Below are 17,016 nucleotides of genomic sequence, written 5' to 3'. Positions count from 1 at the left end.
CCTTACGCCCTCGCTGCAATCAATGTGCGGTACTTGGTGAGCGACCAGGACACGCACACGAGGAGCGGTATTTCTGCCGCAGACTGACACACGTGCAAGTCTGGCGCCGTCTGCACGTGCAACACTCCCACGCCGCGCCTCAATCGATACGTACGCACTGAGAAGAGTGTTCTTCATGCAGTACTGCAGGGCATACACACACACGAAAGACACACACACACACACACACACACACACACACACACACACACACACACACACACACACACACACACACACACACACACACACACACACACACACAATAAATTAGAGTGCATTTTCCGCCCTGCACCTGAAAGTGGGTTACATAAATCGAGGAAGCAGAAAAGACGCACACGAATTTGGAGAAGAGAAAGCGAAGGAGCAGACTGAGAACACGAAAAAAAAAAAAAAAGAACAAAGAAAAAAACGATAAATAAAAACTGGAGGAGGAAAAAGAGGATGAAGAGGAGAAGAAAAAGAAAAGCAGCAGCAAGGGATACCTGGGTGAGTCACGAAGCATTCCCGAAATCGTATCCACGCAAAAACCACGATAAGGCAACCCCGCCACCCGCCCGCCCTCTTATCTAATGATGTACCAAAGGGGCGGGGCAAGGAGGAGGAGGAGGAAGAGGAGGAGGAGGAGGAGGAGGGACGAATTCTTTGGGGTCGAGTGGGGCTTGAAGGGGCTGAGATGGTGATGAATGGGGATAAATGGGAATGCTCAAAAAAAAAAAAATGTTCAGTTTATAATAATGTAAATAATAGTAATAATGCTAATCTCTCTCTCTCTCTCTCTCTCTCTCTCTCTCTCTCTCTCTCTCTCTCTCTCTCTCTCTCTCTCTCTCTCTCGGCCTCATTTCAGTTTCATTTCTGTTTAATTTTGTTTAATCCTTCCTTCCTGTCTTATCTTTTCTCTATCTTGCCTGTTTCTTCCTTATTCTCCCTCTTCCTTCTTCTTTCTCGTGATTTAATTTTTGTTCAATCCTTTCTTCTTGTCTGACTCTCTCTCTCTCTCTCTCTCTCTCTCTCTCTCTCTCTCTCTCTCTCTCTCTCTCTCTCTCTCTCTCTCTCTCTCTTGACTTCTTCCTTTACTCGTCCTGTCTTCCTTCCTAGTCTCCCTTCTGTCATCCTCCTCCTCTTCCCTCACTTAGACTTAATACAATTTTGTTTCTTCCTCAATTCTTGTCTACCTTTTCAATTCTCCTTCCTTACTCTCCCTCCCTCTTCTTCCTCCTCTCCTCCCCACTTATTTTCATTCCAAGCCTATACAGATCTCACTCCCCCCTCTTCCCTTTCCCTCCCCTTAAAATCTCCCCTTGTACTTCTTCCTCTCTCCATTTTCTCCTTCTCTCCCCGCCCATGCCATTCACAGCTGCTTTCTCCCCTTCTTTCCCCTCAGGTCTGTTTCTTCCTCCTCTTGTCTCCCCCTCCTCTCATCGTCTCTTCTCCCATTCGCCCACGGCTCCTCCTCCTCCTCCTCCTCCTCTGGTCTCCCTCTCTCTTCACCATCACCTTATCTCACCACGGGACGACCTCTGTGACTTAGTAGTTAAGAAGTTCAGAGGCAGGGAATAATTACATGACCAAATGTGTAACTGATAAGAAAAAAATGTAAAGAAATGTAATGAAATGGAGGGAAAGACACGTGTAGAGATACACAGATGATTGAGTAAGAGATGAATACACACACACACACACACACACACACACACACACACACACACACACACACACACACACACACACACACACACACAAACTTCTGCCCCCTTTCTCAGATACAGACATAAGTACACACAAACTTCCACGCCCTTCTCTTAACACACACACACACACACACGTACACAGACAAACTTCTACCCCTATCTCTTACACACACACACACACACACACACACACACACACAAACTTATACCCCTATCACACACACACACACACACACACACACACACACAAACTTGTACCCCCTCACACACACACACACACACACACACACACACTTCTCCACCACCCCTCCTCTCCCTCACCGCCTCTTCTATGATACTAAAAATAAGCCAGGACCAGGAATAGCCAGAGGTGATGTTGATATACGGCAACAAAGACACGAGCGAGGGTTCATAATCAGGGGAGCTTGACTGTGTGTGTGAGAGGAAGAGAAAGAAAGAAAGAGAGCTCGGATTTCAGATACCTTCCATGAGAGAGAGAGAGAGAGAGAGAGAGAGAGAGAGAGAGAGAGAGAGAGAGAGAGAGAGAGAGAGAGAGAGAGAGAGAGAGAGAGGCCTTTGAATCTTAGTAGTATTGGTAATCGAAGTCCCTCACACTGCTTGCCTGTAAGACGATACTGTATATGCTTTGCTCCTCCTCCTCCTCCTCCTCCTCCTCCTCCTCCTTCTCCTCCTCCTCCTCTCTTTCTCTCTTCCTTCTTCATCTTCTCTTCCCACACATGCTGTCATTAACACCACTGCCGATAACAATAACAACAACAACAACAACAACAACAACAACAACAACAACAACAACAACAACGACAACAACAACAACAACAACAACAAATATTGCTTCCAGAACTCTTACCTGCTGCTCCTGTCTGCTTCTGCTTCCCTCATCACCACGAAAAGAATTACTACTACTACTACTACTACTACTACTACTACTACTAACTACTACTACTACTACTACCACCACTACTACCACTACTACTACTACTACTACCACCACTACTACTACTACTAACGTTATTACTACCACTACCAACAACAGCAGCAACACATCTACTACTACTACTACTACTACTACTACTACTACTACTACTACTACTACCACCACCACCACCACTATAACAACAAAAGCTCAATACAGATCGATGCAAATGCAGTTACACACACACACACACACACACACACACACACACACACCTTTCTGGGCCAGCTTCATGACCGTCTTTCTCTTCTCCATCTCCTGCAGGTACAGTTCTTTGTAGTCCCCGTCGTCAGCAGCCTCTTCCCCATTTTCTTTAGAGGCTGGAGGAGGCGCCGCCGGTCCCCCGTTCTCCGTCATCGTGTCTGCCGCGACGTCAGTAAGTTAGTGGGTAGTGTAGATAGTCAGTCCCTCAGTTCCTCAGGCGTGTGTCATGACTCCTTCGTCGGCGCTGCTGCAGGAGGAGGAGCAGGAAGGAAGGTTTATATAAGATTTAGGGTGAATGTGAAAGGAATAAGGGAGGATTAAGGCGGAAAGACAGACAGACAGACGGACGGACAGGCAGATAACCGGCCTAGCGACCTCTCAGTGTGGGTGATAACCGGTATACGTGACACACACACACACACACACACACACACGACAAAGGAGGTGATTATGTGCAACCTATGTACATAAACTTAAGGGCAAGTACGATGGTTTGGTATTTAAAAGGCGGAACATCATGAGTCAGTGATAATCCAATATTTAGGTAGCTTAAGATCACTTGGTATTTAAAAGGATAATATGTTGTTTAAAGACGGAGCATTACGAGCTTATGATAACCCAGCATTTAAAGGACTGTTGGTAGTTTGGTATTTAAAGAGAAAATTCGCCATTTGAAAAAGGTAATGTGGTATTTTAAAAGACAGAGCATTACTATTTGATTCAGATCTACGAAAATACGAACAGGTAAAGCACACACACACACACACACACACACACCACACACACACACATTACTGTAGTACCGCACGCGAAACACACCTAACAACAGTACCAAGAACAATAACAACAACAATACAAACTTCAGTCATACTTCAAGGCACTGTATGGCTTCAAAATACTGGTTTGCGGTGCTCATTTCCTCCCTCCCTACTTTCTAACCCTCACACACACACGTCCACCACCACCACCACCACCCCTCACAACCCTAACTATGTAATCCACGCCTTCCCCCACATCCCCAAACCCCCCACTCTGACCCTACCTGCTTCTCTCCCACCTCTCGTACCTGCATATCTCGCCACACAAGTTACCACCGCCCACACCACTCAGATCTTCCACTTTCACCTTCATAGGACGCAGGTCAGGTAAGGTAAATAGTAACCAGGTAATGATTTTCTTTGTATTAATCTGCTTACGTGTAGTGTTTGATGTTTATTCTCTCTCTCTCTCTCTCTCTCTCTCTCTCTCTCTCTCTCTCTCTCTCTCTCTCTCTCTCTCTCTCTCTCTCTCTCTCTCTCTCTCTCGTTAATAATACAGCACTTTTTTTTATTTTGAAGTGATAAGTGTACTTTTTTTTCTTTATCTGGGTTTAATAGTAAACGTACATTTTCAAGGGAGTACTTTGCTTTGCTTTGTTGATGTAGGTTAGGTTAATGGAGTCCTTTGTGTTCATCTGCTAAATTTAACTATCTGAATCCGGTGGTTGTCTTTTACTCTTATTGAAAATGAGATGGCATGTTTTTACTAAGTTTCACGGGTGCTGACTTAAAAATCAATGAGTTGTGTTGTGTATGGTTAAATTCTCTATCTTAAATTATGTAGTTTTGTACGATTTCAAGTTGGAACAGACTGATTTAATATGGTTCAAGAAGCCGCCCGGATTTTAAGAGTTGATAATTAATGTACTTTTTTTTTTAACATGGTTTAATAATGGGGAGGTTGTTTGTTTTTGTGTAGTGTAATATTTAGGTAGTTTTTCTTTTATCTAGCTTTGATGATGGAGTGGTTTTGTTTCGTATTTGTTTTATCGTTTGTGTTCCATAGTGTTAAGACTCGAACTCTTGTTTGTTTCTGTTTAATGTCTCTAGTTTTACTTCTGTCTCTCTTGCCTTTCATTCTTCCCTCACTTGTGTTAACTACCTAATTACACTCATGACTTATATCGTGGTATTCTTTTTTATCTATTTTTTCCACCATCTATCTATTTTTATCTATTTTTTTCCACCATCTATCATTTATCCATCCATCTTTTCATCCATCTATCATTTTTTTTAACAATCTTCCAACATTAAGGTTCTTCCATTCGAGTACAAGTAATTTCTATACCGTGATAAATGTACACTCTCATCTATTTGTCTCGTGTCTTCTTTGTTCTCTATCTTTTATAATTTACTGAGTCCCTTCTCCTCTCTGCTTTGCTCTGTATAAATCTACTTAATTTTATCTATCTCCGGTTTAACTTATACATGTTTTAAATATATTAACTGTTCTTGATTCTTTATCGAACAGTGTGCTTGTCATTTGCCTTCCTCTCCTTTCTATTAAAATCCTCCTTCTATTAAAATCCACATCATCGTCTGTATTTCTCTTTAGACTTCCTCGCCTGATACGTCTTATATATTCACTTCCCTATGTTCTTTACTTTTTATCTAATATTGTGTTTACCGAGTGTCTTTCTTTCCTGTTTGCTTTGATCTGATCTTATAATTATCTAATACTGTGTTGCGTGTTTTCCTTTCATCTGTACTTTGCTCTCTAGGAATTCACTAAGTTTTTTCTCTCCTTTCAGCTCTACAAAATCAGAGACTTTTCCATTTATCTACAGTCTCACCACTTCCCATGTTCTTTTTTATTTATCATATCTCGGTGAGTGCGTTCATATACTCTCTATGTGAACGGCAATCTAACCGCCGCTACATAGTCTAATCACCGCTTCTCTCTAATCAGTCGAACCGCCATTTTTTATCATGCATTTATCCTCCCTTCTCCTCAGCGCGCACGTTCTCCACGCTTCTCTATCTACACCGCCCCTCCCTTCCTCACTGAAGCCCCACGACACAGCAACCTCCTCCTTCCCTCTCCCCTGTGCGAACTCTCTCTCTTTCTCTTACTCCCTTATCGCAAATCTTGTAGTAGGACTGGAAGTGGTAGAAGTGACAGTGCGTAGTGTAGGAGTAGTAGTAGTAGTAGTAGTAGTAGTAGTAGTAGTAGTAGTAGTAGCTCAGTGACATTATAATACAAATGTCAAAGAAATACAAAACATGAAGAAAAAAAAAAAGATATTCTAGTTTTGTTCAACATGGTAAATCAACATTCAATAAAATAAACTAGCCAATCAATATACATACAATCAAAAAAATAAATAAAAACAGAACAAAATCGGAACATTACAAATAACAATAATAATTACAAAGATAACAAAGAGAAAACACATTACAAGTTTGTCCTAATGAACTCAATGTAAAAAAAAAATAAATAAATAAATAAATAGCATACGAACATATGCCCTTCTTAATGCAAACTCGTTCCTCTCCCTCTCCCTCTCTCTCTCTCTCTCTCTTAATGTCATTTCCTGGGGCAAAAAGTGGGCAAGGCAACAAAGTGACCACAATAACTACCGGTGCTTGTCTGTGTCTGGGTTTCCTTGTATCCTACTGAGGTCACACAGGCGCTGAATGCATTATTGCTTGTATGAAACGAGCAATTTTTTCTTTTATTTTTATTGTAGGAATGCAGGGAGGTAAATGGGGGTAACAGTAGGAAGAAGGAGAGGAGGAGGAGGAGGAGGAGGAGGAGGAGGAGGAGGAGGAGGAAGCGAAGGAAAACATGAACAAGAAGAACAACGACAAGAACAAGATGATAATGATGATGAATTGTGATGATGATGATGATGATGATGGTGATGACTGGTGATGACAACGGCGATAACGATAACAGCAACTATACGGACATTATTATTATTATTATTATTATTATTATTATTATTATTATTATTATTATTATTTTTATTATCTTTTCTTTATTTCTTCATTAATTTTGTTTCTGAAGTTACGCATTTGTCCACACACACACACACACACACACACACACACACACACACAGACACACACACACACACACACACACACACACACAAACACGCGTCCTTTGAAAAAAAAAAAAAAAAAAAAAAAAAGAACATCGGCCGTAATCTTAACATGTCTAAAATTTCATCTTGGTAAGGGATAAAAGAACACCACTACACTACACACGAACTATATACGCACCATCTTAAAGGGGAGAGAGAGAGAGAGAGAGAGAGAGAGAGACCCGTAGTCGCCAACGCTTTAGACAAGAAAGGTTGACCAGGTGAGGGAGGGAAGTTAAAGGTGTGAGGCGCTGCAAATGAACGCCAGGTGGACCCGAGGCGCACAGGTAACACTACTGGTAATATGAGGACAGGTGAGTGTGTTCGTGGCCTAGCGTGACCTGACCTGACCTGGGCTGTCCTGACCTGATGATGATGACATTCCGTGGACACAACGACAGGGAACGGCAACCTGTATTTTACTCTCTCTCTCTCTCTCTCTCTCTCTCTCTCTCTCTCTCTCTCTCTCTCTCTCTCTCTCTCTCTCTCTCTCTCTCTCTCTCTCTCTCTCTCTCTCACAATGATCGATGCGTCGCCGGGAGTTGGTCACGAACGCACGAAATAGACTGAAGGTCATACCGTTACACACACAGACACACACACACACACACACACACACACACACACACACACACACACACACACACACACACACACACACACTTCCTGCCTAGTGTGTACGTGTACAAGTTGTTACGTAAATCCAGTGTAGGTGTAAATGACTCAGAGAGAGAGAGAGAGAGAGAGAGAGAGAATGTAATTTATCTTCACTAGTTAACAAACATCCCTTAATTTAGTAATCACACAAGCAAACTAACTAACGAACAACAAATAAATCAGTAAATTATTAAATAAACAAAGAAATAAAAAATCTAACAATTTTTTTCCCAACAAAGCAAAGTTGATGAGTTTTCTTTTCTTTATTTTCTCTTTACTACTACTACTACTACTACTACTTCATCTACTTGTTCATTTCCTTCATAAGCCAAGGTTCAGTCAAGAGCATTCTCGATAAAGACGTGGGCGGCTTCAATACCTCATATTCTCCAGTTCCCCTTATTAGCTCACACCCAAGAGGCCCCGCGGCTCCACAAACTCAGGACTATGATCTGAAACACTCGTATTCGCTCCTCCACTACTTTCAAAACGCTCTAGCTGAAGTTACAGGGGTTTGCAAGGGTGATTTTACAGTTCCAGTGACAGGTTAACAAGATTTCTACATTATTAAGAGGAGAAACAGCCTGGAGAACTCGGCTAATCATTTATGTGGCCTTTGAAAATAGTCGTGGTGAGAAAGGAGAGCAAAGCCGTGGCGGGACGGGAAGATCATATGTGTGTGTGTGTGTGTGGGTGTGTGTGTGTGTGTGTGTGAGTCATTGTGCTGTCCTCTCTCTCTCTCTCTCTCTCCCTAAAGTTATAAAGCGGAAACCAAGCATCAAATTGAACGGACTGACAGCCAACTATGCCACACACACACACACACACACACAGAGGGAGCGATACATCTATAGCCCGTATTCACAAACGCTTTGCTCTCTCACCACAACTATTCTTAAAGGCCACAGAGATGATAAGCCTGGTTCTCAAGAGTGTTTCTCCTGTTAATGATATAGAAACTTCATTAACCTGTCACTAGAAACAGACAAACTCCCTTAAAAACCCGTGTAACTTTAACTGTACAGACCCTTCAGAAGTCAGTGGAGGTGCTGAGCGGAAGTGTTCAGAATACGGCCCTAATATTAAATTGTTTGTTAGTCACCTCAAGCCCGCACCGCCACGAAATCACAAATATCCTCGGGGCGTGTCGAAGTGAACAAAACCTCGACATTAACGTGACGGAAACACTGACAGAGGAGGAGGAGGAGGAGGAGCAGTGGTGATGAGTCTCAGGCTGGCGCAAAGAACAGATGACGGGAAGATGATGATGAAAAGCGGGAGGAGGTGGAGCGTGCAGGCCAGAGACAATAACAGGAGGTAAGCATGGCGGAAGAGTGATGAAGGTAGAGAAGGGGACCGAAAGGAGAGAGAGAGAGGAGACGAAGGAAGATGGATGAAGGAAAATAAAGAGAAGATGAGGTAGAATGACAGGAAGCAAGCAGGAGAAAAAGGAGGCGAAGGAAGAACATGGAAGAAAAAAAGAAGATGAGAATAAGTGACAGGAAGGAAGCTGGAGAAAAAAGAAAAAAAACAAGAAGAACGAAGAGAAGATAAGGAAAGAGTCAAGACGGAGGAGGAAAAGAGGAACGAGAATGAAGAACGAAAGAGGACAATGAGGAGAAAAGAAAAAAATAAAAGGTGAAAGGAAAGAGGACGAGGCAGAGGAGGAAACAGAAAACGAGGAAGAGCAAACAAAACGAGAAAGAAGAAAAGTGATAGAGGAAGGGAAAATAAAGAGGATGATGAAGAGAACAAGGAAGGAAGAGACAAGAAGGAAGAAGTTGATGAGAACGAAGGAAAGAGAAGGAGGAAGAGGCACATTGAGAGGTTAACAGGGAACATAAGGGGGGGTTTAATCTGGCGAGCACCTCACGCCTCACACAGCACATCCCAGTGGCGCAGCAGAGCAGTGTGTCACCAGCGCAGGAAGGAAGCGTTACGTGGGAATCAGCGACTAAACAAACAAGAGAGAGAGAGAGAGAGAGAGAGAGAGAGAGAGAGAGAGTTAATCAGATATCTAACTAAAAAAATCATACCGGAAAAAAAATACGAGCATATATATATATAATTATGAAATGAAGCGAGATAAGAGGAAAAAAAATCTGGGAAAAATCACATTCTCGGAAAAAAAATGCTGTAATAATGAAATGATAAGAGAAAAACAACGAAGAAATACATAAACATTTACTTAATAAAAAAGATAAACAATGAAAAAAATTAAATAAAAAAAAAAAACCTTACGAGAAAAATACACCATTACGATAAACTGCCGCGAGAGAAACAATCACACACACACACACACACACACACACACAAAAAAAAAAAACCATCCACTAAACTTAATAAAAATACAAACGAAAGAAAAAAAAAGGAGTATATGCAAAACATTCACTAAACTTAATAAAAAAGATGAGTCACAACACGCGCAGCTTCCCAGTAACAGCAGAGGAAGAGGCGGTGGCGAAGAGAGGGGATGAGAGGAGGAGGGCGAGTGGGGAGAGACCTGACGTGGCTTAGTGTGTGTGTGTGTGTGTATGTGGAGAGGAAGGCACACTGAGGAGGCTCGTGTATGCAAGACTCAAGAGAGAGAATCCTATGCTGGAACACGCCACACTACGCTACCCTCCCTCTACACTTCACTGTGAGCTACTTCAACTCTACCCAGCTCTCTTCTGTATCTTCCTTTAGTCTTCTACACCTACTACATGCATTTACACCTCCACGTCCTTTTTATCCCTACCTCTTACTCTCTACACTTGCTGCCTTCTTTATTACACCTCTTCCCAGTTTTCTTTTATATCTTCGTCTCTCTCTACACCTGTTCCACGTTCTCTTCTACACCTATCTCTTGTCCTCTACACTTGCTCTACGTCCCTCCCACTCCAGTATCTTGCTCTCTACACCTGTTCAATGTATTCCTCTCTATCTTAAACTACCCCAAGTCTCTTCTACACCTGCCAATGTTTGCTACACCTGTTCCACGCAATCTATTTGTTTATCTACACCTACTTCAGCCCCCTGTGCACCTGTTTCTAATCTTCTACACCTGTTCTATGCAGTTTCTATCTACATTGGTTCTATACGCCCCTTCTACACCTGCCCCATGTATTCTCACTATCTACACCTGCATCATTTTCCCTTCTATGGCAGCCACTAGCCTTCCACACCTGCCCACGTCCCCTCTACACCTCCCGCATCCTGGCTATTACCTCCGGAAGTCGCCTCGCTCGTGAACACGCTGCATCTACGTTTTTCACTTTTTTTCTCTCTCTCTTCTTTTATTTATTATGTTATTTAGGATGGCGACGCGCCCTCCAAGCAGGACCGCTCCCCGCCCTTTCCGGAAACGTCTATTTTTGATCTGGTCTGGTCATGGTTCTGCTGCGTTGGCACCCGCGCACTTCCTCCTTTCCAGCGGCAACGGCAGCCTCGTTATCCTTTTTTTTTTTTTTCATTAGATGTTTTGTTTTGTTTTGTTTTGTTCTTCGTTTTTTTTTCCTTCCTTTTCAGTTTTTTGTTTTGTTTTGTCGTGTTATTTTTTTTCTTTTCCGTTTTTCGTTTTATGGTTTTCTTCTTTGGGTGGTGTTTTTCCTTCTTCTCTTTTCCTTTTTAGTTTTTTTTTCCTTTGTCGTGTTGTCTTTTGTTTTCCCTTCTTTTTTTTTTTTTCCTTTTGTCGTATTTTTGTCGTTTTCCTTCGTTTTTTTTCAATTTTTTTCCTCTGGAGGCGAAGCTACTTATGTTTTCACCGTCACTGCTGTTGATGGTGACAAATATTTTCTTTTTTTTTCTTCTTCTCTCGCTCTCTTGAACCTCTTGCGGTCAGAAATTTTATCTTTTTTTTTTCACGTGAAGCGATATAAGTTTTGTTTTCTGCATCATTGGTGTCGATAAGCAATGGTAAATATTTCCTTTGAGTTTCCTTTCGTCTTTCATCTCTTCTCCTCTTGCTCTCTTTCACTCCCAAGCTTACGTGAGGTATTCTCAGTATCTTATATTTTTTTTTCCCACAAGAGGCGATGCAAGTTGCGTTTTCTGCGTCACTGGTAATGGCAAAATAATTCTTTCAAGTTTTCTTTCGTCTTTCTATTCTTCTCCTCTCGCTCTCTTTGACTACCGAGCTTACGTAAGGTATTCTCAATATCTAATACTTTTTCCCACAAGAGGCGATGCGTTTTCTGCGTCACTGGTAAATGGCAAAATAATTCTTTCAAGTTTTCTTTCGTCTATCTATTCTTCTCCTCTCGCTCTCTTTGACTCCCGAGGGTAGGTGAGGCAAAGATGCGAGTATACCAGACACAGGAAATACATGAGTGAGGAAACGAGGACAAATGAAGATAATGACTAAGCTTGCTGCTTGCTGCGTGCCTAAACTGATGGCGGGGAGTGAGTGTTGTGACTTGTGGTTTGTTTAGGTTCGACTTGTTGCTTCAAAGAATGATACGGAGTTGGTGTATTGGTTTGTTTTCTTTATTTTATTTACTGGTTCCCTCAGAAAGACACTAAAAGGGAATTGGTGCTGTGGTTTGTTGCTGTTTATATTGTACTTTACTTGTTGTTACTTCATACTTGTTGCTTAGAAGAAATTGATAGGTATTTGGTATAATGGCATATTTTTTTTTATATTTCATCTGTTGCTTCCGATACATACATTCCCTCAGTGCACGGGAAGCGAGAGAACATCGACATTGAACGCCTCTCTCTCTCTCTCTCTCTCTCTCTCTCTCTCTCTCTCTCTCTCTCTCTCTCTCTCTCTCTCTCTCTCTCTCTCTCTCTCTCTCTCTCTCTCTCTCGATCTGTACCTAAGAAGCTGCATTCTGTAAGTGTGGGTAGGTCTTGCTTCTAACCAACTTCTCTCTTTCTGACTGTGATTTCTTTCCTCTTTACCTCCTCCTCCTCCTCCTCCGTCTGAACTCCAAGCCCCTTCGTCTTAACTCTTAACGAACTCCTTTTTGTTTTTCTTTTCTTAATTCCAACCTCCTTTCTTCTTAGTAACTCTGGCATTCTTCCTCTTAATTTCAGTCTTCCTCTTAGCCCCAAGCTCCGCCATCCTTCTTCATGACTCCAGCTTCCTTCTTCTTCTTCTTAACTCTAACCTCCTTTCTTATTCTAAACTCTCCCTTCCTTTTTTTCTAATTCCGACTTCACTCCTTCGTAACTCAATCTCTCTCCTCTTAACTGAACCTCCTCCTCCTAAACCTCCAGTCTCCATTCCCTCCTAACTCTCCAACCTCTGTCTCCTCCTTCAAACTCTAACGTCTTTCCTCTCAACTCTGCCTGATTTCAACGTCTTTCCTCTCAACTCAGCCTGATTTCAACGTCTTTCCTCTCAACTCAGCCTGATTTCAACGTCTTTCCTCTCAATTCAGCCTGATTTCAACGTCTTTCCTCTCAACTCAACCTGATTTCAACGTCTTTCCTCTCAATTCAGCCTGATTTCAACGTCTTTCCTCTCAACTCAGCCTGATTTCAACGTCTTTCCTCTCAACTCAGCCTGATTTCAACGTCTTTCCTCTCAACTCAGCCTGATTTCAACGTCTTTCCTCTCAACTCAGCCTGATTTCTCCTAAGTCGCAACTCCTATCGTCCTCCTAAGTCTTCCTGCAGGGGCTAATGCGGGGATTCTACACAGTTAGAAAAGTAATAGCAAAAGTCACGCCAGAAAAGCACCCCCCTGACCACATCCTAACCCGGAGTGAGTTTCCTGCACCGCCGCCCTTTGTGCCTCGGCCACCACACTCACCGCAATCTGAGGGACGTGAGTAATCGCCCTCATCTCCCTCCAATAACTGCTTTTCAAATGACCCACCAACGTGACTTACTCGTGTCTCCACCGCCCGCCGCAAGATTACGTGGCCTCCTCACAACCTGCATCCAACCTCGCGATCGAAACTTCAGCTGAGCCTCGCCTAAAGCAACTTCTCCATTTGTGATTGCCCACACCACGGCGTCTCCATCTAATCTAACCTAATCTAGTTCATCCATTCCATTAGTGATCACCCTTAGGCGCCTCCACCTAACCTAACGTGACCTTGCCTACCCCAATCCTTCCATTAGGGATCACCACCACAGCGCCTCCATCTAATCTAACCTAAACTAACTTAAGCTAACCTAGCCTAACCTAACCTAACCTAACTTAAGCTAACCTACCCTAACTTAACCTAACCTAACTTAAGCTAACCTAGCCTAACCTAACCTAACTTAACCTAACCTAACCTAACTTAAGCTAACCTAGCCTAACATAACCTAACCTAACCTAACTTAAGTTAACCTAGCCTAACATACCCTAACTTAACCTAACCTAACTTAAGCTAACCTAGTCTAATATAACCTAATCTAACCTAACCTAACCTTACCTAACCCTTCCACGGCACCTCCCCCACGAGCCTCATTAGTGCTTGACGTCAGTGTATCAGGATGTCTCTTACACACTTCATAGGTCATTCGGATACATATAGATATCCCTCCCTTTATCCGGCTTCCTATCCTCCCCTTTATCCACCACTATCACACAGCGGCGGATGCGGTGTGAAGCAATGGTGAGGCTCGGGGGCTGAAGGAGTCGTGAGGTGGTGATTGTGCGACTGTTGGCTGGGTTGCTTCTGATGAGGTTTTGAAGGAGTCGTAAGGTAAGGTTAGATTAGGTTAGATTAGGTTAGGCTAGGTTGAGTAAGGTTAGGTTAGGTCAGGATGCAGTGGTGAAGCTCTGGGCTGAAGGAGTCGTGAGGTGGTGACTCTACTTGGGTTGCTTCAGATACGAACATACGCACGAACAGAACATCAGGAAAGGTGTAAATACAGAGCAGAACAGGTAGACGCGTTAGTAACTGACGAATGTAACAGATGTGGTGGACAAGCGAGGGAGAATCAGCGAGGGACGGACCAGGGCGCCACCACGAGCCTCCTCACGGCCAAAGACAACACCAAGTAATTCACGACCTGGAGTAGAGGGAGGCAGCGGCGAGGCCCTCCAGCCCACACGCCGGGGAGGGATGGAGGGTGTGTGGAGGACCTGAGGGACACTTCTGGCGTTTGTTGTCTCACTCCGGGATCACGCTGGTATAGTTTCCATTCTCTCCATTCAGTTCAGTACAGTTGGGCGTGGGGGAGCGCGCCATGCCACATTTGAGGGTCACAGCCTTTGGCCAGACTCTCTTTAATAAAGCCTGAGTATTTAAGCCACGGGTCCCTCCAGCCTCCTCAGCGCAGCCCAATAAGCCTGTCGCCAAACACTGGAGGCTCCCTCAGGGTCCTCTTGGGCAGCCAACACTTAGCCAGCAGGGAGGGAGGGTGCCCGCAACCTGCTTACCCTCTGAGGTGAGTCTTCCATCCACTCCCCCACACCGAGACACTTCAGTAGTTGCTGTCACCTTACGCTAATGCCGCCGTAATTTATTCATGGCAAATCTTTCCAAATATTCTACTTTTCTTGACGTCAGCGCAATACATCGCCAGAACATGTAATACACACACACACCAGGCATAACAAAAAACAACAATAACTCCTCAATGACTCCTCCCCCAATCCCTCCCCCACCTACCCAGCAACTCACCTCGTCGGGGTGCTGGACGCGCGCCTCGCAACACACAACACAACTCCCCGCCTCTCCCTCTTCAGTAACATCATTAGGGGGAAGGGGTGGAGGGTTCAGACAGTCCTCCTCGCCGCCCCTTCCGCCTGTCTCAATTACCCCTTTCCAGGAAAGACGGAAAAGGGGTGCGTGATTCCTCCGCCCCCCGACGCCTCCACGCTGACCACCAGGAGGGGCCGGGAGGGGCGGAGAGCATGATGGGCACAGGCGGGTCTGGCGTGGCGTGTAACATAACGCAACCAAAATTCCCACACGGAGCATCGCGGGCAACACAAGTACCCGGGTCTCTTTCGTCCGAGGCTTTCGGCAGCAACAGAAGCGGCGGCGGCTCTCCTCTCAAGTGTCCTGGAACCATTAATGTCCCTTTTGGCCACGACCACCGACCGTGCGCGGGGTACATACACTCTGCTGGCCTGCTGGACCCGTGACCGCTATCGTGCCCCGTGGCGTAAGCTGCGCGCCTCGCCTCACCGCAGGATAAATATTAACAAAACCGTGCTGTGGCGGGCCCTTATCTCCCCGCCGCCCCGCCGCCGTGGTGCAGAGTGTCCACAGTGTTTCCCAACCAGACCGCAGATTGTTACACCGGGACTTGTAAACTTGGCGCGGCGTAACCCGAGACCCGCCCCGCGCAGCCTTGACCGCGAGCATCAGATGCAGCAATGCCGTGACCCCGCAGGAAGATAATAAACACCGCGACGCTCTTCTTTGCTGGCGCCTGGCAGGGATGGCGGCGGTGGCGGTGGCGGTGGCGTGGTGGTGTACATCCTGAGATACCCGGATGAGGATGTTGAAGTTGAGTACGACAAACAAATACACACACACACACACACACACACACACACACACACACACACACACACACACACACACACACACATGACAGCTTCTCTAGTTTGAGAATCCTTGTTCAGCATCGCCATCCGTACACTCAGGCTTCCCGTGCCCCTTACAAGCACCGCCCAGCCGCCGTGTGAGTGCAGAGCCAAGTCTATACATCACTTCAGAGCAACACACACACAAGGTCATCGAACCCGGTACGTGCTCCGAGAACCCCGAGAGATGTCACGCCGCTGGAACCTCGTGAACCCCCTAAGTGACTTAACGACTTAACCTTTTGAATGCTGAGGACACATCTTTAATTTCACTAACCCTCAGCAATTATAATAAAGAAAAATTAGACTAAATCCACCTTAAAAAGAAGAAAAAAAAAAAGCAAAGAATTCGATCATCTGCTCTGAGTATTATCCTCCAGAATTGAACATTTCCACAAGACTATCTATTCAAAAAGACAGAGAAACCGTAGCAGTGGAAAGGTTCAAGACTGTAATGCACATTTTCACAAGACCATCTTATCAAACTCCACAGAAGCCGTAGCAGTGGAAGAGTTTATGCGCCGTCACAAAGGGGTCATAGTGAGCCGCGCACCTCCCCTCCCCACCTCAAGAAAACCAGTGCAGCAACATCCCGCCTCAGATAGCGAGTCCAGCATACAAAATCTGGTGAAGCGGCTGAGAAATTATTAAGTATCTATCTGTCTTATCCCAGCGTGTCTATTAAGCAACACCATTGTGGGCCTCGCTGCTCAGGACTTAATTCATTTCTTTTACCTGTATCCTGTCCACCTACCTAATGCAAGGGTTAAGCAGTATTCTCAGTCTTTCTTCCCTTTCACTGGTAAACTCTGGAACTCCCTGCCTGTGTCTGTATTTCCCTCTGCTTATGACTTGAGCTTTTTCATGAGGGAGGTTTCAAGACGCTTCACAATGGATCTTTGAACTTGCTTTCGTAATACACCTTGTTTTTTTTTTTTTTTTCTGGCCAGAGCTGCACACACACACACACACAAAAAAAAATGAATAAATAAAACACAAGCCGACTGTACCTAAGGCTTAACAAACACAACAAAATAAAAAAAATAAATAAACAAACAAA

At 44.2% G+C, this 17,016-nt stretch overlaps 1 protein-coding gene across 11 annotated transcripts in view; it reads right to left on the bottom strand.

Moving 5' to 3' along the window:
* The window catches only part of LOC135103396 (shootin-1-like), a 59,689-nt gene that overhangs the window by 28,800 nt on the left and 13,873 nt on the right, over positions 1-17,016 (bottom strand). For 6 of the 11 annotated variants that reach the window (XM_064009544.1, XM_064009549.1, XM_064009550.1 and 3 more), the window contains exon 2: positions 2,940-3,175. The exons of 3 other annotated variants lie outside the window; for them this stretch is intronic. In XM_064009544.1, the coding sequence (XP_063865614.1) occupies positions 2,940-3,081 (142 nt within the window). In that variant the 5' untranslated portion in view covers positions 3,082-3,175. The remainder of the gene's footprint in view (positions 1-2,939; positions 3,176-17,016) is intronic. 2 more of the 11 variants (XM_064009546.1, XM_064009551.1) reach the window with 1 other exon arrangement.

This window comes from Scylla paramamosain, chromosome 9, assembly GCF_035594125.1.
Source record: "Scylla paramamosain isolate STU-SP2022 chromosome 9, ASM3559412v1, whole genome shotgun sequence".
NCBI lineage: Eukaryota > Metazoa > Arthropoda > Malacostraca > Decapoda > Portunidae > Scylla > Scylla paramamosain.
The sequence above is the reverse complement of the archived record's forward strand: the minus strand, read 5'-3'. Positions and strand labels throughout refer to the sequence as shown.